This window comes from Anoplopoma fimbria, chromosome 17 (genome assembly GCF_027596085.1).
Source record: "Anoplopoma fimbria isolate UVic2021 breed Golden Eagle Sablefish chromosome 17, Afim_UVic_2022, whole genome shotgun sequence".
Taxonomy (NCBI): domain Eukaryota; kingdom Metazoa; phylum Chordata; class Actinopteri; order Perciformes; family Anoplopomatidae; genus Anoplopoma; species Anoplopoma fimbria.
In genome coordinates, this window is record NC_072465.1 from 106,740 (window position 1) to 132,500 (window position 25,761).

The window sequence follows — 25,761 nt, forward strand, 5'->3', positions numbered from 1 at the left end:
TCTTAGAAGACATGCGATTAAGACTCCAACAGCATGTATCACCGGGGAGTGAGAGTGCCTCTCTGAAATTATAAAAATAATAATAAAGATTAAAACGGGAATTGAAGAAAGACCAACTGTCTGCAAAAGAACCAAACAGTATTTATTATAACTTCTTCAGCATACAGATCGCATGTGAAAATAATAAACTAAGCAATTAGCGAAAAAGTCTAGCAAAATAAGTGAGTAAACGGGGAAAGGGTCAAAAAGTTTCTAGTGCACCTTAGTAAAAAGACTCAAAATGTTTTAGCGAACATTTATGTTTCTAGCATTAACATCACATTTATCAGTAAACTACTAATCCTAATCTCTTGCAATTTAAATCAGGAAGTTAAAAGGTATAGTTGATACAACATTACTGCACAATTGCTAACATTCAGTAGATAGTTTAACAACTCTAAACCCCACTGTCAGCTTTTAACTGAAGTTCATACAAACTCCATCATCTATCAGTGCACAACAGATTACCTGTTTTACAAAACAGAGAAAGAAACACTGATTGCTACTAATGCTGCAAGAAGACCATCCACCCCTGCTGCTGTATTATTAACCCAAAAGAAAGTGTGTCAAAACAGCACCACGGAAACAAGAGCATAGCAACTAAGACAACCTGGAGGCTAAATACAGCTGCCATCATGAAAAGTCCAAAACAATTAAGAGATAGAAAGAATCAAACAAAGGCGATACGCTATACTAATAAAAATCCTGTCCTTGATCACTCTGCCTCTTATCAGCAAAGCTAAGAATACAAAAAAAACATTTGCAACTTCCAACTTTTGCACCAAAATGGCAAAAGTGTGTCTTTTGTGCTGCTGGAGAGGCAGCCAGGCCTCCTTACCGAGTCCTCACCACATGTAATAACTTCGTGTGGTGTCAACAGGAGAGGGTTTTCCCTCTGCACTGCTGTCTTTGTCCTTCTCCCCGTCAGTCTCCCACAGGTTGATGAGCGGAGGGTAAAGCTCGTTCAGAGGGATGGAGGACGTCTTCAGCATGTATTTCTTCAGAGAGTGGTGGTAGTTTTTTCTCTTCCATCTGCGAGCTATGTAGACGCCCACAGTGGCCAGGCTGAGGAAAGCCAGCATTGTCGCCATGACAGCCAGCACAGCCGCACTGGGGTGCTGGTCTGACAGGTCCAGGGCGAAGGTAGCGCTACGTGTTGTCACATTAACACACGACTTGTGTGTCTGCAGGTGGACGTTGGAGACCGTGAGGCATACCTCATACTCTGTGGCAGGTTGAAGGTGTGTGAGGTTGTACTCATGGACGTCTACTGGGACGCGAGCTGTGTAGGTGATGTGCGGGTTGTCAATCTTCATGGTGGCTGAGGCCCACTTCAGGTTGGAGGACATAACGTTAGAATTGATTTTCCAGGAGACCAGGATGGAGTGCGACTCGGTCTGCTTGACGTAGATTTTCATCACCTCCGCGCTGTCGAGCAGGGTGCCATTTACACGGATCGTGGCGACCCGTGTGTCAGCTCCTTCAGTGTTCTGGGCCACACAGGTGTAACGACCAGAATCCTCCACCTGGACATGAGAGAGCCACAGGGTCCCCTCATTGGTCAAGTGGTAGCGCTCTGACACGGAGTCTATTGTGATTTTGGCCCCCAGAGGAGTCACCCAGTAGATCTCAGGCTCTGGCTCGGCCATGGCTCTGCAGTCGAGACTGACACTCATGCCCAGCTCGAGGTTCGCGTGGCTGGGGAAGGTGTTGTGGGATATGAGGGGCAGGCATTGCTCCGGGGATTCCAGCAGCCTTACCTCTCGAACCCGCTGGCCTCTGAGTTCTGGTGGGGAGGTGCAGAGCATGGACAGGGGCTCCATGAAGCGCACGGTGGTCCTGTTAGAGCTCATCCACTGAATGACACAGTCACAACGCAATGGGTTGCTATGCAGACTGATTTCCCGCAGATTAGGCAATGCCTCCACAGTGTGCTGGTAAAGAGCAGTGAGGGCATTATTGTTGAGCATCAGGCTCTCCAAAGAGGACATGTCCCGAAAGGCTAACCTGTGCACATAGGACAGTTTAGGGTTGTTAGTGGCCTCCAGCTTTGTCAGCTCTGGTAGGTTGTCCAGAGCATAGCGGTCAATGGACACTAACTCCATCATATTGTTGATGCCCAGCTCCTTCAGACGTAACATGTTCGTGAAATCTCCTTCCTGGATTTTGTGAACTGGATTCTTGTTCAAATCCAAGAATTTCAAATTGGGAACTTTTTGAAGGGCAAGTTGAGGGATTCTGACCAGTTTGTTATCATAGAAAGAAATGCTTTCAAGGCTATCCAAACCTACAAAAGCATTTGCTGGAACGTCAATGAGGTCCATGCCAGCCAGGACCAGACTTCTCAGGCTTCCGAGAGGCTTAAAGTTCACGTCTAGAAGGCCAATAACCGGGTTCTCCCCGATCATGAGGATCTCGAGGTTAGGTGTTTCTTCAAACCAGCGGCTGTCTATGACATGGAGCCTGTTGGAGTTCAGATGAAGACGCAGCAGGCTGTGCAGGCCTGCAAATGCCCGAGGGGAGATGGCGCTTATCTGGTTGTGGTTGATGTAGAGCTCCTGGAGATTGGAGAGGTTTCCGAGGCAGTGGTCTGGCAGCTTGCTTATCTGGTTCTCCTCTAGATGCAGGGTGGTCAAGTGGTTCATGCTTGTGAGGCCCACAGCTTCTACAGTGCTGAAGTTGTTCTGGGACAGGTCCAACTCAGTCAAGTTGAACAGCGCCTCCAGCTCTCCGCGGGTGTGAGAGATGGCGTTACTTTGGAGCAGTAACACCTGAGTATCCGTGGATAGGTTGGTAGGGATGTGCAGGAGCCTCAAGTCATTGCAATCCACCGTGGTTGCCTCCTTGTAGGTTGACTGGGGGGTGAACCAAGGGCGGATCTCGCAAACACACAAATGTGGACATTCTTTGCCATATACGGGTGCCAGAAAGGAAAGAAACGATCCCATGCACAGCCAGAGGAGAGGCGGCCACGGCTGCGAACTGAGCGCCATCATGTCTGCTCTCTCAGCTCACACAAAGCTTAGATGAGAGGCAGCGTTCTGGAGAAAGGCTTGGAGGGAAGGTTCATGAGCATCAGTCTTCTTCACTGCTTGCTGAATGCTGTAGGCACTTTCCAAAGTGGTGATTTCTAATCCAGGAGAAAGTTATTTGCAGAAGCCAGGGCAGAAGCTCTGTCCAAACTTGACCTCTGCTGATTGTTTTGTTTGTTCCCACTTCCTCCCCTTGAGGTTTGAGCCTAAAAAAAGACAGAAAGCAAGTACAATGTTAAAGCCTGTATCATATGCAACATACATCAGATTGAAAAAAATATTGAGTTAGATAAACAAAAAAAGAGCTGAATGTGAGAAAGTAAGAGCGTCCTATTTGGTTTCCTGTAAGCGTAACAAATGAGGCATGTGGCAGTTTCCCACAGTGCCACCCCGCAGATATTTAGGGGACTAAGTTGATGTGTCCAACAGGGCAGAATAAATCTGTCAAATGTGTCTTGTTGCCCAACTCTTGTGTAGACATTAATTCCCTACCTTTTAATGAGCTCCTACGCAGCCAGACAGTTTGAAAATAAGAATAAGTTTGAGAAAGAGTTACTTCTGTATCATGACATAAAATTGAGTGAGAAAAAACAACTTAACCATTATGCTGTTTGCTTGGCCATTCTCTGTTTCATGAGTGAAAATTAGTGCCACTGTTTCTACATTTATAGATAACTTTAATTTGGATATTCCCTTACCAAAAATGTAAATTTCCCTTAAAACACCATGAACTAGCGGATAAAGTGAAGCAAAGTTTTGCACAGTTTTTCTCATTATCTAAGACGATACGGTTGATATTAGCTCTGCTTCCCTGATGTGTTTCGTATCTGTCTCCTCAGAGATTACAAACATGTTTTGCGCTCTTGTGCTGGGTAGATTATCTCCATACCAGCTTGGTACCAGTGATCCTCTTGAATGAGTGTGTGGTGTAGGCACAGCCGGCAGCTCTGGCTGTGAGCCCATTACACAACAGGCTTAATAAACAGGGAGTGTGTGCTCTTCACTGTTAATCACTCACTACTTATGATACAGGCCCATGGGAAGCAGTCATACACATTTGAAATTAATTTAGCATTTTTTAAGAGCCAAAGTTGCTGCTGATTCGTGCACACCGTCCTCTTCCAAGTTTGGTCAAAGTGAGACAAGCAGAGAGAGATTGGAGGGAACTGACAGGCTTGGCTCCCTAAGGAATAGTAATATTTTACGGTTTCGCTCTCATTTTGTCGATTTCATGACAACAACTCCTAGAAACATCTGTAGGGATGAAAGGTACTCACTCAGTTTTCACAAGCAAATATGAAATCATGAGCAAGGGGGATGAAGAATCAGTCATCAGTTTCTTAGAACAAATCCTTAAATATATCCATGTACTGTATATTAAACTCTTGTGTGAGCCAAAAATATTGCAATGACCAAACACTTTGTCAGCATTTGTGTGTTTTTGTAAGTGAGTAATTTTGAGTGATGAGTGAACTGTCAAAAGTGCCAATTGTTATAATAAACAACCAATAGGAATAATCAGCTTCTTCCTCACATTAGCAAGAGAGAAAGACAGAGAGACTCTTGGCTTTCTCATACTCACTAAACACCACAGTGTCGGCCTCCAGCCTGACTCACACTCTTAGAAATTCACATTTATCCTCATAAATATACTGATATTGAGCATCCAGTGTGTGTGCGTGTGTGTGTGTTTGTGTATGTGTGTGCAACAGAGTGAGATAGTTTGGTTTATTTTGTTTCACATAAAAACTGTCAAGTTCCTCCAGTATAAACATGAGACAGATACAGATTGCTTTTCCTCTCCTTTCATGTGCTGTCTGTTAGCACCCTGCAATGTGTTGACACCCTCACAGTTTCTTTTCCACATTTGCATACGTACAATAGTATAAAGCAGCTCAGCAAATACAAAATTTAACATTATGCTATGCAGAAAAACAATATAATGAGGTTGTTTCTAGAAATTTAAACATGCCAGAAGAGTCGCACTGCAGGCTAAAAGCAGCTTGTCTTAAATACAGTGAATATGCAGCAGAAACTTTAAGCGTTTAAGCATCACAGCGCATCCTGTTTCTTTTTTTCCTGAGTAAAAATACATATAGTGTCACTGTCTGCTATCAGTTGGCTTGTCTTTGCAATGACCTGGTTACACTCAAACTGATCTAACTGATTCTCTTAGTGTGACTGTGTGTGGCAGCTGGACCTGCACTTTCTCTTGGCTCTATTCATAGATCCTAACTGCTGAACATGTGACACCTCCTTCTTCCTTCAATCATCCATCATTATGTTACTCAAATAATTAATACAAATGTCTCTCAATTAAACTACGATCTACTGTGCCTTGGAATATAGAAATTAACTCAGGGATACATTTTTCTCTCCTCTCCCTTCCTCCATGTGTTGCACTGCTCAGGTATTAAATTGGAGGAGACAGGCGGAGTAATCACTGCTTTCATGCTGAGCTCATAAAACTCAGACACCTGGCACCGGGTTCCTGGCAGACTGGCAGCACTATAGGGGTCTGCATCCGTTCCCGACTTTCTCTTACTGTGTGTAAGTGTTGACCTTATTGACCCAAGGAAGCTCTGCTGAGCACATATGCTATTTTTAACTGATGGCCTTCTTCATAATCACTGCAGTATACAAAATCATACTTACAAGCTGCCCAGTAGACCCACATATTGCCTATGTTGGCCACAGACCAGCTCCACTGAAGTGGTTGGAGTTAACTATTGTGTTTAGTTCATTTTGAAGTATTCCTTTAAGGATATCTTTAAGTTTTATTGATGACATACAACGTATCCATGTGTTTCAAGACAATTTTAAAGCACACTCCATCCATCCATTTCCTACACAGCATCTATCGTATATCTTAATCAACATACATATTTCATTCATTTTTGTTAGTGTCATCTCTTACAGTACAGTATACAGCAGTTTACAGTGGTTCAAAACCGATAGATGTAAAAACAAACTGATGCATACTGTAAATGCATTTGGTAATGTGTGTGTGTGTGTGTGTGTGTGTGTGTGTATATGTGTGTGTGTGTGTGTGTGTGCTAGAAGGATTACATTATTTAGATTATATAAAACAAAAGATTAATGTCATGATAAGGGCAAAGGAAACTGAATACTTTCTGCATTAGCATATACTGATAGAACCCACCTTGATTTACAACTGCTATAAAACGTCTTCCTCATCTCTATTATACAAATACTATTATTTTGGTATCTGCATCCAAAGTCCTGGCAACGATGATGTCTCAGAATTTTGTCAAGAACTACAATAGAGAAATCCCACAGGAGTGAGGTTTGTTATTACGTCATGCTGTAAAGAATCCCTTCGGTGGGACAACACCTTTGTGAACCCTTGTTCTCTGGGATGCGACAGAGGCCTGAGATTAATTATCTCAAAGCAGGCCTGGACCAGTTGTGCGCCAAATCTATTGGCTAAGGCGACAGAGAGCAAAGACACTGTAAGGAGAATAATTTAAAATGCCCACATGCATATGTATCTCCACTGCACCCATCTCCCATCTCCATAATGCCAAAAAATACACATTCTGTTTCCCCTCACACGCTGCGACATGCATGCATATGCAGACAACTGGAAGGAGTCCCTCAACAGCATGGGATTATCCAGTTGACTGTCTGAATTGAAGCCTCCAGCAGGACGGATTTACTCTCTTTGCTCACCCAATCCTGATGAGTCTTTAATCTTAGCACACATTCCACACATTTAAAACACACACGTCGTCTCCAAATACACACCTAGTGGCTGATGTTCCCACTGGGTTCTGTTAAACCTTCAGAGGATCACTGGCCCTGAGGTCAACGAGACAGCGAGATGTAATTGTGGGACATAATGAGCTTTGTCTTCTTCATGCCTTCAAGGCCTCATGAATCCAGTTATAAGACAGGATCTCTGCACAATACATGGAGCAATGAACACAATCAGAGTCAATTAAGAAGCTCAGACGGATGCGAGGACCATTCCTGTTTAGATCTGTGAAATGTAGGTGTTCGTGTGTGCAGGCGGCATTCATTGTTTTCAGAGGAAGAAGTAAAAAAAGATTCTTTGCTTTGAAGGAATTATGTCTCTTAGGTGGGTTTTAGGACATTTCATTGTACTTGATTTAACACCTAAGAGTTTGGATTCAATGCTGCTAATACTACATTGCACCATGTGCCACTGGTGCTGCCGGGAGGGACCTCAATTGATAGCACAAACTGCATAATTTTTCATAGGAGGCTTTGGTTTTACCCCCACTATTTCTAAGGCCCTTTTCACTGGGTGCAAAATGTAAGCAGTGTTTCTGAATCAGCAGCCGCACAACAGGCTCACAGACATGCCATCACCATAGCAACGGCTATGCCACAGGCATGTCTGTTTCATAACCAAATGAGAAGACATGAGTAGAACTATCAGTGCCATCAGGCAGCTAAAGGAACATGTCAGTGAGAACTGCTACCGGTATAAAACCATATTATAAAGTAAGCAGTAAGCACAAACACATCATGCACATATGCTCAAAAAGTCTGTATCATACACCACACTGTAATAATGTATTTCTAGATTTCTACACTGAAGCTGCAGAATTTCTAGACAATCAGTTTCAACCCAGAGCTATCATGTGGTGCTGGAAAGCTGAGTGGTGCTGCCTGATGTTTTCTCCATGTCCCCACTGTGCTGGCCTGCCTCAGAGACATCCTGTCCCTGCTACATTAGTATGCAAGCGTCTCACTTCACATCACACAGGGCTCCATTGCAGCTGCTGATGGCAGAGGTGTGGAGCCGAGGAGGAGTAGGATGCATGTCCAGTCGGTCAGAAAGACGAGAGAAATTAAGGAGGGAGAGGATGGAGGGCTTTGCTTCCTTCAATTGGAAGGCCACAGGAGGAAACTGCTGAACTGAAAACGCAACAGGGCTGAAGGTACAATGAGATTCAAAACAACTATGAAATTTAAAAAAAAGTATGCTGCATACTTTAACAATGTCTATTCAAACTGCATTAAGGTTGCAGCATGGCAAATTACCTCTGCAGTTCTGCTTACTGCAAATCCATATGTTTTATTTCCCCGTGGAACTGAGATGGATCTTGACACAATTTTTCTTCGCAGCCGCTCAACTGTTTCTCTCTCCTTTATGCCCTCATCCCCCCTCCTCCACTTAATCTATCCTTACAGTTGCAATGTCGGTGAAAAGCCAATTTGTTGTCATTGGAGCATCGATCAATCACACTGACAGGGCAGCTCTCTAATCTCAGGGGAATCACTATTTGAAACAATGCAGAGGTCAAGGAAGATTAACTTGAACAGTTCGAATTGGCTTTTAAACCAAAAAAGATTGTGTCATTAATAATGCTTTCAAAATGGATTTTCATAAATGGGCACCATAGTATAAATGGGAATATGATTTTTTTTAACGAGTTTTTAACCAGGTTTTTTTACCTTTTAGATTGTATGATTACATCCGAAAACGTTAAAGTCTCTTACACCTTGTCTATCTAAAAGAAAAGTTTATTTTCAGTTTATGTCTGATAAGTTTGACATAACAGCTGACTCAGTCATAACATCTTGACTAAACCTTACAATGGCCCGTCGTGTTTCCTTGTTCCCGTTCAGATCACGCTCACAAAGGGAGAAGGTCAAGTTGTTGAACCCTTGTCTCCACTGCTGTGGGAACCCCAGTACCAACACATGCTGCAGAGTTAGGCCCTGTGGTTCACAATGGCTTGTGCCCAAACACACACAGACACACCAAGACGTGTCTTTGTTTTGGCAGGTTCTCACACTCTTCATTAACAGCTGAGGAGATACGTCACTGTGCATTGTGAAGATTGGGGGAAGGTGCCACGGCCTCCTATGCATATCATTGGCTTATTGGGTGACATCTGGATCAATTGTCTGCTTTTACTCCTAAGACAAAGTAAACTACATACAAGTTTTGTGGTTGCAGTTTCCAGAAAACAAGCGTGAAATCATGCAGTGCCTAATTATCTTCCTGTCTTAATCAAACATACGTGATAACCTAACTAGCACAGTGTACTGATATCAGTGATTCTTTGTGTTAGTGGTCTCAGTAACAGTAACAGGTGCAGGAGCTAAAACAACAGAGCCCACTAACAAAGGTGACCCTAACCATACATACCCCCCTGCTTTTTCAAACTTCTGAGTAGAAACCCTGGAACCCTGTCTTTCTCTCTCTTCTGTGTCTTCATTGCAGAGACATCTGCCAATTTCCTGACTCTTAGGCATGCAAATAGGTTTGACAGAGCACATCAGCCCGTTGCTGCTACTGTGCTGTTTCAGCAGCACTCTGCACTGACAAGTGATGCTGCAGTTTGTGTAAATGTTTCCCTTCACTGTTGAACCTGGTGTAACAGTGCAGTGAAATGTCAGTAGTGCTGGCAAAACTGCAGTTTAAATAATGAGCCCTTTAGACAGTCGGAGTTCACATGAATTCTTGGCTTTTCATGGCCAGTAAGTAAGTATAAGTATGAGCAGAGAATGTCTCTAAATATTATCACAGAATTGCAGTACACAGATTGTATTTGGTTCATGTTTTGTTTCGGTTCCCTCTGCTCATCAGTTCATATTTTTCATAAATTGGCTGTCTTGAGAAAGGTTCATAATAATCATACACTGTGTGTAGATTCACTGCAGATCACAGTGTCCTTGCGGATCTAATACTTCTATACATTGTATTGATACGACTAAACAAACGCACACATAGCAGATACAAGCTGAGAACACATCAGAAATGATGTTCAACTTTTAGGATCGATCTTCTGGCTTCAGGAAGTCTTTGTTTGTTGAAGCTATGCAGCACTACCTTTCCCCTTTGCGATGGAGAGAGAGCACCTTATTGTTCCATTTCATCTGTGTTGATCAGTTCTTAAAACCTAAAAATGATGACTTCATCTTTACGAGTTGAACACTCTTATCTCGACCGATATATCCTTCTTTATACCGAGCAGGAAATGAGGAACAGATCAGTTGATATATTTCATAGACATATGTATCACAATTCCAGCACATGCATTAAAATAAACACAATCCTCTCACCTCTGAAGAGCTGTATCGTCCTGCTGCAGGCTACTGTATCTGTATCCACAGCTCCGAGGGGTTGAAGAGTATGTTTCAAAAATAAAAACCATCAGCCTTATTAACGAGAAGAAAGCTTATGTGTGGGAAACACTCCCTCTCGGTTGGATGATCTGCTCTGGTCTCCAGCGCTGGAGACGCGGTGAAGCTGCATGCGGAGCACAGCTGACCGAAACGCGTCTGACACCACAGTGGTGCCTACAGGAAACCTCACCATCTGTTCATCTGTTCATCTGTTCAGTCAGCATCACAGACCATGGGAACAAAAAAAGAAAGAAAAAGAAGTCCCACCCTACCGGCCACGAGCTTTATGGTGGATGTACCGATAGATGTGATAGGTGTACCGATAGATGTACCGATAGGTGTGATAGATGTGATAGGTGTACCGATAGATGTGATAGATGTACCGATAGATGTGATAGGTGTGATAGATGTACCGATAGATGTGATAGATGTGATAGATGTACCGATAGGTGTGATAGGTGTGATAGATGTGATAGATGTACCGATAGATGTGATAGATGTGATAGATGTACCGATAGGTGTGATAGATGTGATAGATGTACCGATAGATGTGATAGATGTACCGATAGATGTACCGATAGGTGTGATAGGTGTGATAGATGTACCGATAGATGTGATAGATGTGATAGATGTACCGATAGGTGTGATAGATGTGATAGATGTACCGATAGGTGTGATAGGTGTGATAGATGTATAGGTGTGATAGATGTACCGATAGATGTACCGATAGATGTACCGATAGATGTGATAGATGTACCGATAGATGTACCGATAGATGTGATAGATGTGATAGATGTACCTATAGGTGTACCGATAGATGTGATAGATGTACCTATAGGTGTACCGATAGATGTACCGATAGGCAGCCAACTGCAGCGATGAGATCTCATTGTTTGAATGTTTCTGTTCTCCTCTTTAAAATGTGTTCCCCTCACGTCATATAAGTGAAATTCATTCATCAGTTAGGAAAAGCCTTGTTTGAGGGGACGACATCACAAGACTTTTTGATGCCATGGACACAGTTGATATAAATTTAATGACTTGCTAATTGATAATTCATAATAATTATGGTAATGGGATGGACTTTAAAGTGGATCTTATAGTCTCTCTCACTGTCTTTTTTTTCCACACTCATGAACATACACTTGCACACAGGAGTCATGTTGAAAGGGAGATGAGTCTTTTTTTCTCAGAAGTGTCACTTGTTTGGATTCTTCCTCTTCCTCCTCCCCCTCTCCCTCCCTCTCTCTCTACAGGGAGCAGTGAAAATGACAACGTTTCATCACTTGCTGTTTGAGCTGCTGCTTTGGGAGCTGCCTGACAGGTTCTTCCTCCATATAGCTACAGAGAAGAGATGTGATCATCTCGGTTTCAAGACAAGAAAGTGTGCCAGGCAGAAGCCACGTGCATGTTTTTTCTGTTCATATTGGAATTAATCAGAATCAGAATCAGCATAATGAGCCAAGTATGCATGCACAATATAGGAATTTAACCAATTTTCTTTTTTGTACTAATACAAAAAATTGAAAAAACAGCTGGGGTCAAGAACAACAAAGCTGAACCGATAAGCAATATTAAACAAAACAAATGAACAAATACATACTGAATGAATGAATACACATGGACTGGATGACTGTGTGTGGGATTTATATTGACAGTGACAGATTAAATGTACATATTAAACAACACATTGTGCATTAAAAACTAAAATGATAATCTAGTGTTTACAGGTTTGTTGACTGTGTATGACTGATCTTAAGTGTCATTTCAGTGTTTTTTGTCCTCTACAAATTCTACCCAGACAGCCTGTGCAGGTTCATCTATGTTGTCCAACAATAAGTCCTCCTGTGTTTGTGTAGTTTATCGGGCACAATAAATCTATAAAACTATGAAGCTTGAACACGTTTATGCATTTGCCTCATCAATTATATGCATGAAGAGTTAACACAGTTTTATGCATTTACTTCTGAGCACAAAAGAGCCAAACATTAAAAGGTTCGGCAAAACAGACTGCTGAACGCTTTGAGTAATGAGGGTACAGTAGGCCACAGTAACTGATTATTTAACAACAAATGGAAAACATGTTACTGTAACCTTATGCACTCTATGGTCTGAAATGTTTTCATCACACGGTACAATTTTTGTCATACTTAAAACCACCTGTTAGAATAATTCCTATTTGACATTATTTTGGGTGTTTGAGAGATTATGGAAATCTGATTTTAAATGTTTTACTACTTTTAGATTCAGGATTAAGTACTGACTGACCACATGGGGCAAATAAAAGGTAAAGCCTTTCCAAATGCAAACATATTAGTTAAATGTAATTCATTTTGCTGGAGGCCTCGTTCAAGGACCTTTTTGGTATCCAAAAACTGCACCGTGGGGAATCTCGTATCGCTCTGCCACCACAGAAAGCTCAAAGTTGATTCAGCAGTCGACCTGTGTGCTAGTTGCAACCGGCAAATCATAATTTCCCACCATTAACCTGCAGTGCTTGTGGTGTGGTTGCTATGGCAACAACTCCCTCCCAGGAAAAGCGCTGCAGCATATCCACTGGTTTATTAGATCTCTGATCACACAGCTCCCTCCACATGGCCATCTGGGAAACCAGTCACACAGACACGTATGCCCCCCGTTTTACCTTTCGCAAGTCTTCTTATCATTTTGCTGCATTACACTCTGCTGAGAAGACAAGGTGTTAGTTTTCTCGTTAGTGCTTGTTTTCGTCATAGATGGGTAGAATATTAAATGAGAAGTGTTGAGGTGTGATGAGATGAATGTTGGAAGAAAATAACAAGTAGACAAAAACACACAGATACATTCACTGCACGTGAACGGATGATGCCTTCATCTTTACCAGAAGCCTTTGTCTGAGTTCACCCACAGTTTATGTGGAATAAGTTAAATAATGTCTATCAGAGCGTAAGAAGTAAGATCATTTTGTTTGTGAGATAAATGTTTAGTTTTTAATTACATTTTTGTGAGTAAATCTGATCTTAACTGGCACTAATATGAAAAGCTTGATGCTGTCTGCAGCTGTAACTAGAGCAGATGCCTGCCTCTGAACATGTAGCGGATTTTCCCCCTTGTTGTGATATTATGTCACTAGCACAACATTCCTGGTACCATCGCTACCTTCTGCCAGGCTAGAGCAAACCCTGCTGACAAACTGCAGATGTTGTGTCACCTTCACACACACACACACACACACACACACACACACACACACACACACACACACACACACACACACACACACACACACACACACACAAACATGTTTGTGTGTGTGTGTGTGTGTGTGTGTGTGTAAATTAAAAACACTTTCACTCTCAAGAAAAAAAGTGACAGCTCCAATTTTATTTCAATTTTCCTTTTCCCTAACCTAACCTAGTCTGTGTCTCCCCTCATCAACTGAAGAATGATAAACAAATAAAGCATCTGCTTGCGGTTGGACCGTACAATTTACAGCCTAACACAACAATAGCACAAACTGCAGCTTCAGAAAATCCCCTCTGAGTTGAGTCAGCACCGGGCTCAACACAAATTGAACATTATGAGCTTCACCATGGTTGAATTTATTGCAGGGCTGTTATATTGGTTGCAACTGAGTGTACAGGTTGTAGACTTCTTATATTGTTTACCATGTAGCTTTTACCTGTATTAGGAAGAAATAGTTTGACGTTTTGGAGAATACACTTATTTGCTTTCTTACCGAGAGATGAGAAGATCGATGTTTCTCTCATGTCGCTAACTAAGCTACAGACAGGAGACGATTATCATAAAGCCAGAAAACAGCTTGTCTTGCTCTTACCAAATGTAACAAATCGACTTACCTACCAGCTCCACTAAAGCTCACTAACTAACACGTTATATATCTAATTCAACTGCAACAAGTTGTGGTTTTCCAGGGGTTATGTGCCTCACCCCGAGGCAACCAGAGAGGACTCCACTAAATAGTCTTGCACGTATTCCCCTGTTAAACCACAACTTGTCATTTTTACATGTTTTTGTATGCAAGACATAACGTGTTAATTAGTGATCTTTAGAGGTTCTGGAATGCTGACTTAACCTTTGGACACAGCCAGTTTCCAGTCGTTGCTTACCTTCTCTTGGGTGTAGTTCATATTTAATGGTCAAACATGACAGTGGTATAAATCTTCTCATCTAATTCCCTGCAAGAAAGTGAATATGTGTATTTTCAAAATGTCAAACTATTACTTTAAGTATTTTCTTACACATCACTCTAACACGATGCCTTGAACTCCCTCTCCCATATTAAGATTTGTCTAATTAAACACACATATTCCAAATAATACATTTATATTAAGCTGCCAAAGACAGATGAGCTTTGTTATCAGATGAGGTTAAACTTCAAATTCTCCAAAACAATGATGAGGAAAAGTTTCAGAGGGAAGGGATTTAAGAAGGTCTGGAACCATGATGAGCCATATATGTGAATTTTGATTGATGACTTTTCTTGAATAGTATGTTAAGTTTGTTATATGTTCTAGAAATGTAAGGCAGTGCTCTTCCACTGGCGTTGACTGTTTACCTCTAGTTGCACTGCCAAGGGCTCAAGGTGAGCGTGAGTGGGAAAAGTCTCATCTGAATTGGTCTTAATAGCCACAGAGGTGATGGGGTCCTGACTCCTGTCACACATGTCACTTTGCATTAGTGTCCACATTAGAGCCTGCCACTCCGCAACCAATCAGAGGCACTTAACAACAAAATCAAGAGATCCCTTTATAATTGCTCCTGAGCAAAGCAATTTAGCAGCGACTCTTGGGGATTGACTTTCATTTGGGTTTGTCAAACACAGGCCTTGCTTGATTTGTTTTGGCCCAATCAAAATCAAATTAGTTTCTGATGCATGTGTATATTTGTGTGTGTGTGTCTGTATGTTTGTGTATGTGAGGTTTGTACTCATGCTGTTTGTGCCCAGTGATAGAAAAGAATAAAACTCACTAATGGCCTCGTGTTAATCAATTTTATATATCTATCCTTCTTATGATCCCATGTTAAGAACATTAACAGAAACGTTTTTCTTCCTTTCATTTCATTCCTACAAAAGGAAACCCCAAACATTAATATTTAATCGACATGTGGCAGCAGCGGCTCACTGATGTTTGCAAAGGAGGAGAAGAGGACTGCTCTAATTAGTCGACTAATTTTGTGGGGGGTTGTTTTAAACTACAGATTTCTGACACAACTGGAAAAAACATGATAGAAAATACCATCAAGTTAAATATTCTTCAATTAATTTTACTATTTTCTGTTCAATCCTTTGCAAAGTATGACAGCACAGAGTTAAAGATGTGTTTACCATCCGTGTCTCATCATTAAATAATTATCAGCAGTATGTTAGGATCATGGAACCGTACCGGTTGCGTTGTGTCTCCAAAGAACGAAGCAGTGAAAGACCGAAAGGTTCTGAGTTAATAATGAAATATGTTTACTTAGCTCTTTCAGCTGTCTCTAGGTCACAGAAACATAATGATATTCTTTTTGTTTCCTCCTGGGAAGCTGAACATGAAGTGACTGTTGGTTGGTTGTTAAAATGTTAATGGTCACATTTCTCCCTTGCTCAGGTTTTCACCATGCCAGCAACGCAGATCTAGGAATGGCAATATGGCAGTCAGTTGGTCCATCACTTCGGTTCGGACTGAAATATCGACAATTATAGGAGGGATTTCCATGACATTTCGTACACATAATCACATTACCAAGAGGATGGATCCTTGAATTGTAGGGGCGTACATATAGACAGTGAAGGTGGCCATGGTTGCAGTGGGGCTAGTGGGTTGGGGGCACCCCCAACGATATGTTGAGTGAGGAATGGGCTCAAATGGTGATTCAGATTGCCTCCTTGGAATTATGCCTGTGTTCAAGCAGGAATTTATATTACATTTTGTTTGATGCAATTTGCAATATATTCCCTCGAAAAGGCAAAATTGTCTGTTTTTTGTGAAATAGGCAGTAGTGATCACAAAATGATATGCTTATGTGTGTGTCTGTGTGCTTCATAACTGGTATAACTAGCGTGCACTAAGGCCCGTCATAATAGTTTGCACTGGGACCCATTGTGACTACCTTACACCACTGATGAATTGTATTAGCCATCGATGAATACAAGAACTTTAAAAAAATTGTCCAATACTGAGGATGACTAAATTCCTGTAAAATTAACAACATTGCCATCTGCCTCAGCTGTACTTTGTGTTTAGCACTTGTGCTAATTGACAAACATGCTAGCTCACTAAGCTGTTATTGTTTTTCAATTTGGTTACTTCCATTACACTTCCATATACTGTGTACACTTTGTACTTACTTGCATAGTGCATGAATTTTGCAGGTTGTTTTCTCAAATCAAACACGGCGGCTTACCAAAAACACAATCACAGCATTTGACCGCTTCTTCTTTGCCCTCTTTTTACTTTTAAATTGCAACCAGACGGAGCATTACCACCAACATTTAACCGCAGTTGTTGCTGGCGAATATATTTGCCAACTTACAATTGCATAGAGTTGTGTTTACTGAAGCAGTCGCAACCACTGCAGCTTCCTTTGACGCCATTATCTCGAGTTTGGTGGTTACTCCTCTTCCGATGGTGACCATTGAAAAATTTTCTGCCAGCATTCTACACTCCAGTTTTTGACTGTGCTTTTTGTTATACTTATCGGTATCAACAAACTTATGCTCTCAAAATAGGAACTGTAATCTACGGGAGAACACAAATTTAAAAACAGAATAAGATGGAAAATGGAAAACACTACACCTGCTTAACATAAGCATGTGTGCATTGTCATTGTGAGCATATTAGCATGCTGATGTTAGGGTTTAACTAAAAGCGCCACTGTATCAAAGTACAGTCTCACATATCTGCTTGCATGGCTGGAGATAGGTCTTGTTTAAAATGTGCCAGCATTGTTAAAGCTAAAATCATTCTTCAGGAACAGAGATACGCTGCATGCATAAAAGGAATAACTTGCATTATATTATACACAACTACTGTTACTATTAAAAACATATTTTATTGTCATTAGACCCACCTGCTTAAGCACAGAAGTGCTTGCAGCTCAGGACTCTGGATCTGAACAGGTAGAATTGTGTTTTCTGTTTGATTAGTGGGGAAATTTTGCTTGTCTACTGTTTTTTGTGCTCAAACAGAAAAAAGGCTCTCCCCATCCTCCATCCTTATCCCCACTTGTTCACGCCTCCTTCTCCTGCGCCAGCTGAACAAAGACAACTGCTCTTTGTTAGCTACATGCTCTGTTTGAGACTTGGAGTCAGAATGTGTCTCTTCACTGATGCTGCCCGCATAGAGATAGCGGCACTGCTGCTGATGTGTGTGTGTGTGTGTGTGTGTGTGTGTGTGTGTGTGTGTGTGTGTGTGTGTGTGTGTGTGTGTGTGTGTGTGAGTGTGTGAGTGTGTGTCTGTCTATGGGCAGCTGAGATGGGGGGAGGTAATAATCCTGAAGATAATGTTAGGTCTTGTGCCCACTGGGTTTCTGTTTAGAGCATCAGCTCCTTTTTCAGATATTTTCAATAGAGAATGCGTGTGAGGCTGAAGCAGCTGTCTCCGTAAAAGTGCTTTTCACAGCACCTTTTCTTGTTCAAAACACTCCACCTTTTTGTTCTGCTGCTCTCGGTGCTTCAACTTGAAAATATCTCAGATTTTCAAAGAAGAGGTGCTGCATTTTTCCTGTCAGGAGGATGAGCTGTTGTCAAAGAGGCAGTACTCACACACAGCACTTTTGTTTACCCTCAATCCACCAAAGCACTTCATCCCAGCAGCCTGCTAGTGCTTATTTGCAAGAAAAAAAATGCCCAGTGAGCACAAGGTTTAGCTTTGGGTTAGATGACAGGAGGGGTTGTTCAACTCGGGAAGAAGCAAGGTGAATAAATACACATTGTAGTGATTAAGCCCGGGGGGGGGGGGGAGTGATGGAATTTTATATCCCTTCTACCCCACCCAGTTTTGTCCATATATGGCAAGACTGATGGGCTGGGGGCTGATGAGGAGGTTTACCGGTCTGTTCTCTGAGGGTATTATTCGGGCAGAGGGTGGGGGTTGGGTGGCCTCCTTTACTAGTCTGTTCCTCTATGAAATACTTCTTTGTCTGCCTTTTCCCTATTTTCACCTCATCTTGAAAGCCCTGATAGCCTTTTTGTGCTAGTTTGCATTGCTGGTTATCTAGTGGGCCATAGTTTAGGAGGAAAAAAGCGGTATTGTAATTATTATTTCTGTAACGTTATGATAATGTCTGCATAATTAAATTGCTACATGTGCATAAACAGTTGTCAGTGGGTTGAGATCTGTCAGTGTGTATGTGTGTGTAAGTGTGTGTGAATGTTACTATGTACATGAGTTTCTCTTAGAGGGTAAATCCTATGGACTGTTAAGGTCACCTGGTGAATGGGATAATTTAGCTCCATTTCCCGGCTGGCTAATATCAATAGATGGAGAGTTAAAGAGCGTGAAGGGAGTGGGCGGCTATTAGCCCTTATAAATCACGCTGATTCTAGAGAGAGAGCTGGAGATAGAGATAAAGTAGTGTGTGGGAGTGGAGGGTGTCAAGGACAGGAAAACTCCAGAGAATCTACCTGAAAGAGTCTTTTTTAACTCCAACACAATCACAGACTGTCTCACATAGAGATTAGTCTATTATGGAAACACCACCTGAGGCATAAGACCGTGAGATCTAATATTAGGCTACACTTAGCTTCTGTATATGAATGTTATATATACACAAAGATGCCTCAGGACTATTTACAGTTTCCAGTGAAACACATATATTTTACTGTAAAAACAAGATTCCATGAGCACATCTTCACTGCACTAAATCAGCTTCTGGACTAATTGCAGCTCCAGGATTCAGTGCAGTAATTGGAATGCATTCGGGATTTTAAAAAAAGTAGCTTCATTAGGTTAAATCAATAAAGACTGCTCTTCAAAGGGACACAGTGAAGCAGTGTTACAACTCTTCCAAGCCTCATTACATGTGAATAATTACTAAATATACATCTGAGTAAACATGCATTGCCCTGCTGCCTCTCCAACCCTGACATCCGATTTTGCAAATGACTGATTCAAGTAATTGTCATCCTTTAACACAAACTTCCACAACAACATCTTTCCCAGTAATATGGTGTATTAGTTGTTAAGTAAATTTTTTTTAACACAAACCAGCCAATGGTTTCATAATTTTAACCACGTGGCATTGTACATTTCTACAAGCGTTATACAGGCTGATTTGAAACGTGTTATAGGTTCCGAACACCGACATTCATCGTATCCAGCGGCTTGCAGGGATGTAAAACACCAACCTTTTTTTCTGGCGACTGGGTTGACCTGCCACAGCCCTGTTACCCTTCCCCCTCCTTCCCAGTGCTGGGGTTTGTGTCACTCATCACATCTAGACAAACATGATGTTTAAATATTAACCAGATCCTCAGACAAGAAATGACATTCTCTCTGGGACAGTCGCACAGACGGTGGTGGTGGTGGCCGCAGGTAGAAACCAGCTCAGTCACAGTACATTTTACACCTTCAATTGTCAAACCATCTCATTAGAGACTTACACAGTGGTATAGTTGGAGTCACAGGGCATGAATAAGCCAGTCAGGGCCAAAGGTGAGCCTTGAAAATCTTGTTTCCCCCTGAGGGAGTAGAAAAGCATATGCGTGTAGAAAATTGGTGAATGTAGGCCTACATGTTTAACTAAAAAATGAATGGGCTTTTCCTAATTGAAAGTGCTCTATTTGGCTTACATTGAGGGAATTGTTTAAGCACTGCTGAGTTAAGTGAACAGAGGTTGCCGTTAGCCAGCTAACCAGTTTATGATGACTTTGCTTCTGAGCAGCTCCGTGACCAATTAGAGACAGAGGCTGGAGGGTAATGCTGTGGGGCGTAGAGAAGCTGAATGAATGGGAAGGCATGACTGAGAATTTTCTCTCAGCCACTGCAGCTGAGAAGTCTCGAGTTCACATCAGGGTTACAGTATCATTAGATTACCGTGCTATCACACACCTCAGGCTGCAGTCGGGGGACATCTCTGTTCTTTGACCCAGAGCCAAAGGCAAAGCAGTCATGCCAGAAGTACTTTTGAACAGCTGCATAATACGAAGACTCCCACAGTCGCACCGTCTACCAGTGGCATCCTGCTGCCATCGTGGAAATGAAGCAGTGTGTTCAAGCATGCCTGTAGTTCCCCAGTGGAGAGCTTGGTTCCATTTGGTATTTAAATGGGTCAAACTGTGGTGATTTATTCATGCTCTGAGTCTTTAGTGCCACTCAGCCTGACAGGCAAGCTCCAGGTTCACCCGCACTGAACGTAAACTTTCCCTTCTACCCTGATACACCTTTATGTAAAGTATATACAAATATACTGTCTTTTGGGGTATTTTAATTTTATGTTTATGTTTTAATACAACCATTTGTGATTTACAAGTGTTTTCAGCTACATGTTAATATTACAGAATAACTTAATTAAAATGTTATAGCATAATACTCATTCAACTGCCTGTCAGGCATATTTTCTTATTCTGTGCACAAATTATTAATAATGATCCACAAAACTAATATTGACATCATATATGATATATTTGCTGGTTTTCTTTGTCCACTATGATTGTAAATTACATATCTACTGGGATTGGACTGTTGGACAGAAATAGAAAAACATATTTGAAGGCGTCACCTTGGGATCTGTGAAACTAATTCACTTTCTAGATGAGACAATCAATTGTTTAATCGATAAATGGTTATTTGTATCTCTTTTCTGACTTTTGGTCCATGAAAGAGAAGGGGAAGTGATAAAGTCCCATTTAAAATAATTTACTGGACAAGAAAAACAAAATCTAACACACCTACAATATGATCTTGATTATGGGGTTTGTTCTTATCAAGATCAAACCCTTAGGACGCTCAATCCAGAACAAAGAGATACAACAGAATGTACATAACTGCACCTGCACCTTAGACCTTAGCCCTAGAGGACTTATGTTTGTATTTCCTACATCGACAAGCTTTCAGAGAGTGCTGTCAGATGAGAGAGGTATCCAAACCCTCTCAATCTCCCTTTGAAATCAGCAGGCTGGTGCTTCTGCTTTCATTCCCTCTAGATCACCTGTATCAGTGAGCGAAAGAATAGGAGCATTGTTCACTGCACACTCAAACTCAAAAATACTCTCGACACAAAAGTACATTCAGCTGCTGACACAGAGTTGCATTGTGCTTTTTCACTCCTGGGAAGTGTAAAAAAAAAAAATGGAAAGAGGGACAAAGGAAAGGAGAGCAGAATGACAGCAAGAGGTTGACCCATGATTCGCCTTCGTTGAAGGTCACAACAAAGACCCTCCAACAATGTAACAAACAGGATGAGATTTTTATCAAGATCAACAGACAGCTGCGTTTGCTTGAATTTCTTACACATTCATAGACTATAGAAAGCTCTTTTCTCTTTGTAGCAAAATTGTGTCTAAGACTTGCACAAAAGGTGTCAGACTGCGGAGATATACAGAATCCTGATAAATCAACACAATTAAAATCCAAATAAAGATTATCTATATCTACTCCCTTTAAATAAGCTTCATCTTAAAGGCCTCCTAATTTGAATGTGTTGCCTTTGGGTATGCAAATTTCCGTGTCTCTTTGTGTGATGTCTTTACTATCGATGCTGAAATGTTGAAATGTTTCTTTGTAAAAAAAAAAAAAAAAAAAAAAAAAAAAAAGTATTCTTTTAAATAGCTGATAGTAGAGAAGTGACAGGAAACAAGGGCAGAAAGATGAGAGATGACGTGCAACAAAGGTCCTCATTGGACTCAAAACAGACCACTGAGATCACATGGAGGGCCTCATCATTGGGATGATACTTTTTTATGCACATTTCACCTAACAACATAATCCTCATTAACAACAAACCAAAACCAACAAAAAACTATTTTTATCAACAATACAATAATAATAATTGTACATTAACAAAATCCAAACAACTAGCAAAATCATAGTTTTCTCTGTTTCAGTTTAGTTTTAATCCACAAGCTGATGTCGGGTGCAAAGGGGGACCCAGAGAGACCTGGTGCTGTTTTTTTAGTCCTGGGAAATCCGCAGTAATTACACTAATACAGCAACCTCTCTGGAGGCTCATTTGTTCAGCTACCAATAGAACCGACCAGATGGTCCCCTGTGCCCAGCGGCCTTCCATATTCATGAGATGAGGTTTGACCCTGCCACCTCTGGAGGGTTGACCTCTAACCTGGACCCTTTAGGACATCAATAGGATATGGAAGAGGGCAGAGGGAGACACATTGCACCAGGCACACCAGCCCCCACCCACAGTCCCATGGGTGAGCACCCCACCCCTCTGAGTGAAGGCATTGGTCATGTGTATACACCGTGAGTGAGCTCAAGCTAGGCAAGCCTTCACACGAGTTCCCATGCTCCTACGGGGTCGTCATCTCTGGAAGTGAGCATCTGTCCCAACCTCTCAGAATCCTACACAGTGAGGGGGGGCTGGGGTTTGGAGTGCAAAGACAAAGCCAGGGAATCAAACTAATGATGTCACACCATGTCAACAGTTTTCAAGAGCGTGGCAGTGAACTCTGACCTCCCTGCAGGATGTTTTCATGAGCTCAGCCAACCTCTGGGAACATTAACTGGGATTGGCTTATCAGTCAAATAAAGTATACATAGTAACTGTAAATCAATTGCCTGCATGATGGATGAATACAGCGCATGGAGTGAGAAAATCTGGCTTCTATTTTGACTAATTTCTGTATGGTTTAGAGGAGGGGAGGGAGGCGTTTCTTTTGAAATGCTGTGCATTGTTATGAAAGTAAAAAAATTGTTTCAAATTCTAGCCGCTACACCTTGAAGGATTCGACATATTTCCACTCTCACATGGTGTACTTAGGCCCATAATGCAAAGCTATAAACAAAAAATTGTATATAATATAGTGGTTTTGTTAAACAACGATAAATAGATTTAGTTCCTGTTATCCTTAAATACTATACAGAAATCACCATTATGGAAGCTCTATCATAAACTCAGCCAAAGACAACCCACACAGACATATTGTGCGTTGGTGCTCCCGCTGTGGAGGCGGTGAGCTGTTGACTTAAATGCATAAGAAATACATCCAGCTTCGGTTTTTCATTCCAAAAGCACAGCCTGAAGCCAGTTTTAATGACTACGTCTGTTTACTCACAGCCACTCTGGTTATCATTCATTACGCTTGACATTTCCGGTGTGCGAGTCCCAGAGACTGTAGTTACCTCAACTGTGCCAATCAGAAGAATTGTAAGAGTGAGTACAGTTGATTGCAGTATATTTATATATTTGTAAGTTTTTTTGACTCTTTACAGTGTCATTCGTGTTAATCCGCCCTATTAAAGGGCCACTGCATGTGAAAACATTTATATAATGTTTTATATGGCTCTGGAGGAGCTTTGTCAAGTCTATTTGTTGGATTAATTAAATTAACAGAAAGCCTGTGTTATGAAGTGGGGTGTGGAGCTTGAGAGACATGGTGTGTGATCTAGATAGTTGCATTATGGGACATGTAGGACGTAGAGACTCAAAATGTGTGTTTACCTTCAGCAAACCCTCTGCCTGAACTGAGAACTCACTCCAAGGCTTAATTAATTTGTAATATATATTATAATATAATACATATTTGTATCTGTATTATACAGATAACTTCTGTTCATGTGATTTACTTTATTATCCAAAATAGAAAATAATGTAATTTATGCGACAGTGGAATAGAGTGTCGAAGCTACAGAAGCAGTTTATTGCCCATCAATAATGTTCCAGTTATGAATGGTACTAAGTGATTTGATTTAATGAGAGTATATATGACACCAAACAGTGGTAACCAATGCTTTTTCTCTTTTAACTGCTGTGATGGCAGACATATCAGCATGTTGGTTCTTTATTACTGATCCTATATGGGCTTATTTGGCCACAGTAGTTTACAGGGGCTGCCTGCGTAGTGGAGATGAGCCAGAGTGAAGATAACGTTGAACATCCATCTGACTAATTGGCTCGACAATACAGCCAGAGGGGAAAAACTCTGATTTATAGGGCTTGAAAATGCAGTTTCTCGCTTTAAAAATATCTATCCTTCTCTATCAGCGTACGCTCAAGTCTGAATTTAAAGCCCATTTACCAATTAAAAAATGTGATCAATGATCTCATTGAGGCCGTTCTGTCTGCGATGTCAAGTTGATATATTTCCATGATAGAGACTTCTACTGCTCAAGCTCATTGTGACCATTTGATTGCTTGCTGGGTTTGTATTTTAAAGTAGGAAAGGGACACAAATGTGCATCCCCGGAGCCTCTGCCTTCAGAGAGGGTTTGTACAAAGAGATTCAACCGTATAAGCTGATTATGTTCCTCCCTGAGATGATCATGTAACACTTAATTTGGGTGGCCACAAATTATCCACAAATTATGTGCACAATGGGATCTAATTAACTATTCATTCATAATTTGCGGGCTCTTTGTCTATTATTGTCCTGAAACTCGATAGGCTTTAACAGGGACATTGGTGGTTTTAGTGTCTCTTTCACACAAACTGTGCCCCTGCGGGAATGTCACACACAGTGCTGACATACCATCTCATGACACTGTAAAGACAATCCTGTCTATGCCTGTCTATGCCTGTCACACCCATCTGCCCCGCCACCACGGAAACATGTCACAATTTCCACCATCATACTTGATCCTTGGCTCTGTCGATACAGTCCTTGTCACAGCAGATCCAGGAAGTAAGGTTGAGGGAAGTGAAAGTTTGGATACAAGTGTTGTATGTATATGTGACAGTGTCTGTATTGTATCAAAGGATGTCCATGTCAGATCACAGAGAAAAAAAACGACAACACATTTCCCTTCACATACAGAAGACATCCAAGCTTTCATAAATATTTGCTTCATGTCATCCATTCTGCTGATACATGAACCTCAGGAGCGGTTTCACATGAACTACTCTTGCACAGGCTGCTGTAACACGCACCATTATTATAGCCTGAAGACAGAGCATGACAGTGAGAGTTTACTGTATTCTAGAGGAGAAGGAGATTTTTAGTTACCCACAATTTAGCTTCTCGCCTTCTCATCACAACATTTTTACATTATACATTATTAAACATTACCACATTAAGAAAGAGTTTATTTAAGGATATGGGATACTTCTTAGTATCTAAATCCTGCAAAATGAATGGGGAAATATGTTTATTGTTTTCTTGCCGAAATGAGAAGATCTGTAGCCCACTTGTGTTTTTCTGTTCAATATGAAAGTGAGGCCAGCAGCGGGCTAGCTTAGCTTAGCATAAAGACTGGAGACAAGGAAAACAGCTAGCCTGACCAAAAGTAATAAATTCAGTACCTCTTAACCTCATTAATTCACATGTTGTTTCTCAATCCATACAAAGCCCAAGAATAAAACCACAACGTGTGGTTTTTATTGGGGGCCATTGTTCAGGACTATTCTCTCGACCTTACGCAGTCACTCTCTAAATACACCCTTGTAAATTGTTGGTTTTACACAT

General features: G+C 41.4%; 1 protein-coding gene across 1 annotated transcript; it reads right to left on the bottom strand.

Annotated features, from left to right (window-relative positions):
- Positions 1-121: 121 nt before the first annotated feature.
- Positions 122-10,273, bottom strand: LOC129105888 (leucine-rich repeat neuronal protein 1-like). Its single transcript, XM_054617156.1, has 2 exons — positions 10,137-10,273; positions 122-3,277 (listed from the first exon to the last, which is right to left on the bottom strand). Exon 2 carries the CDS (start codon positions 3,033-3,035, stop codon positions 885-887), a length of 2,151 nt encoding a protein of 716 aa, XP_054473131.1. The 5' UTR covers positions 3,036-3,277; positions 10,137-10,273; the 3' UTR covers positions 122-884.
- Positions 10,274-25,761: the final 15,488 nt, after the last annotated feature.

Bases quoted from the DNA above. Each gene is read 5' to 3' on its own strand.
- LOC129105888 (XM_054617156.1), bottom strand. From the start codon at position 3,035: ATGATGGCGCTCAGTTCGCAGCCGTGGCCGCCTCTCCTCTGGCTGTGC.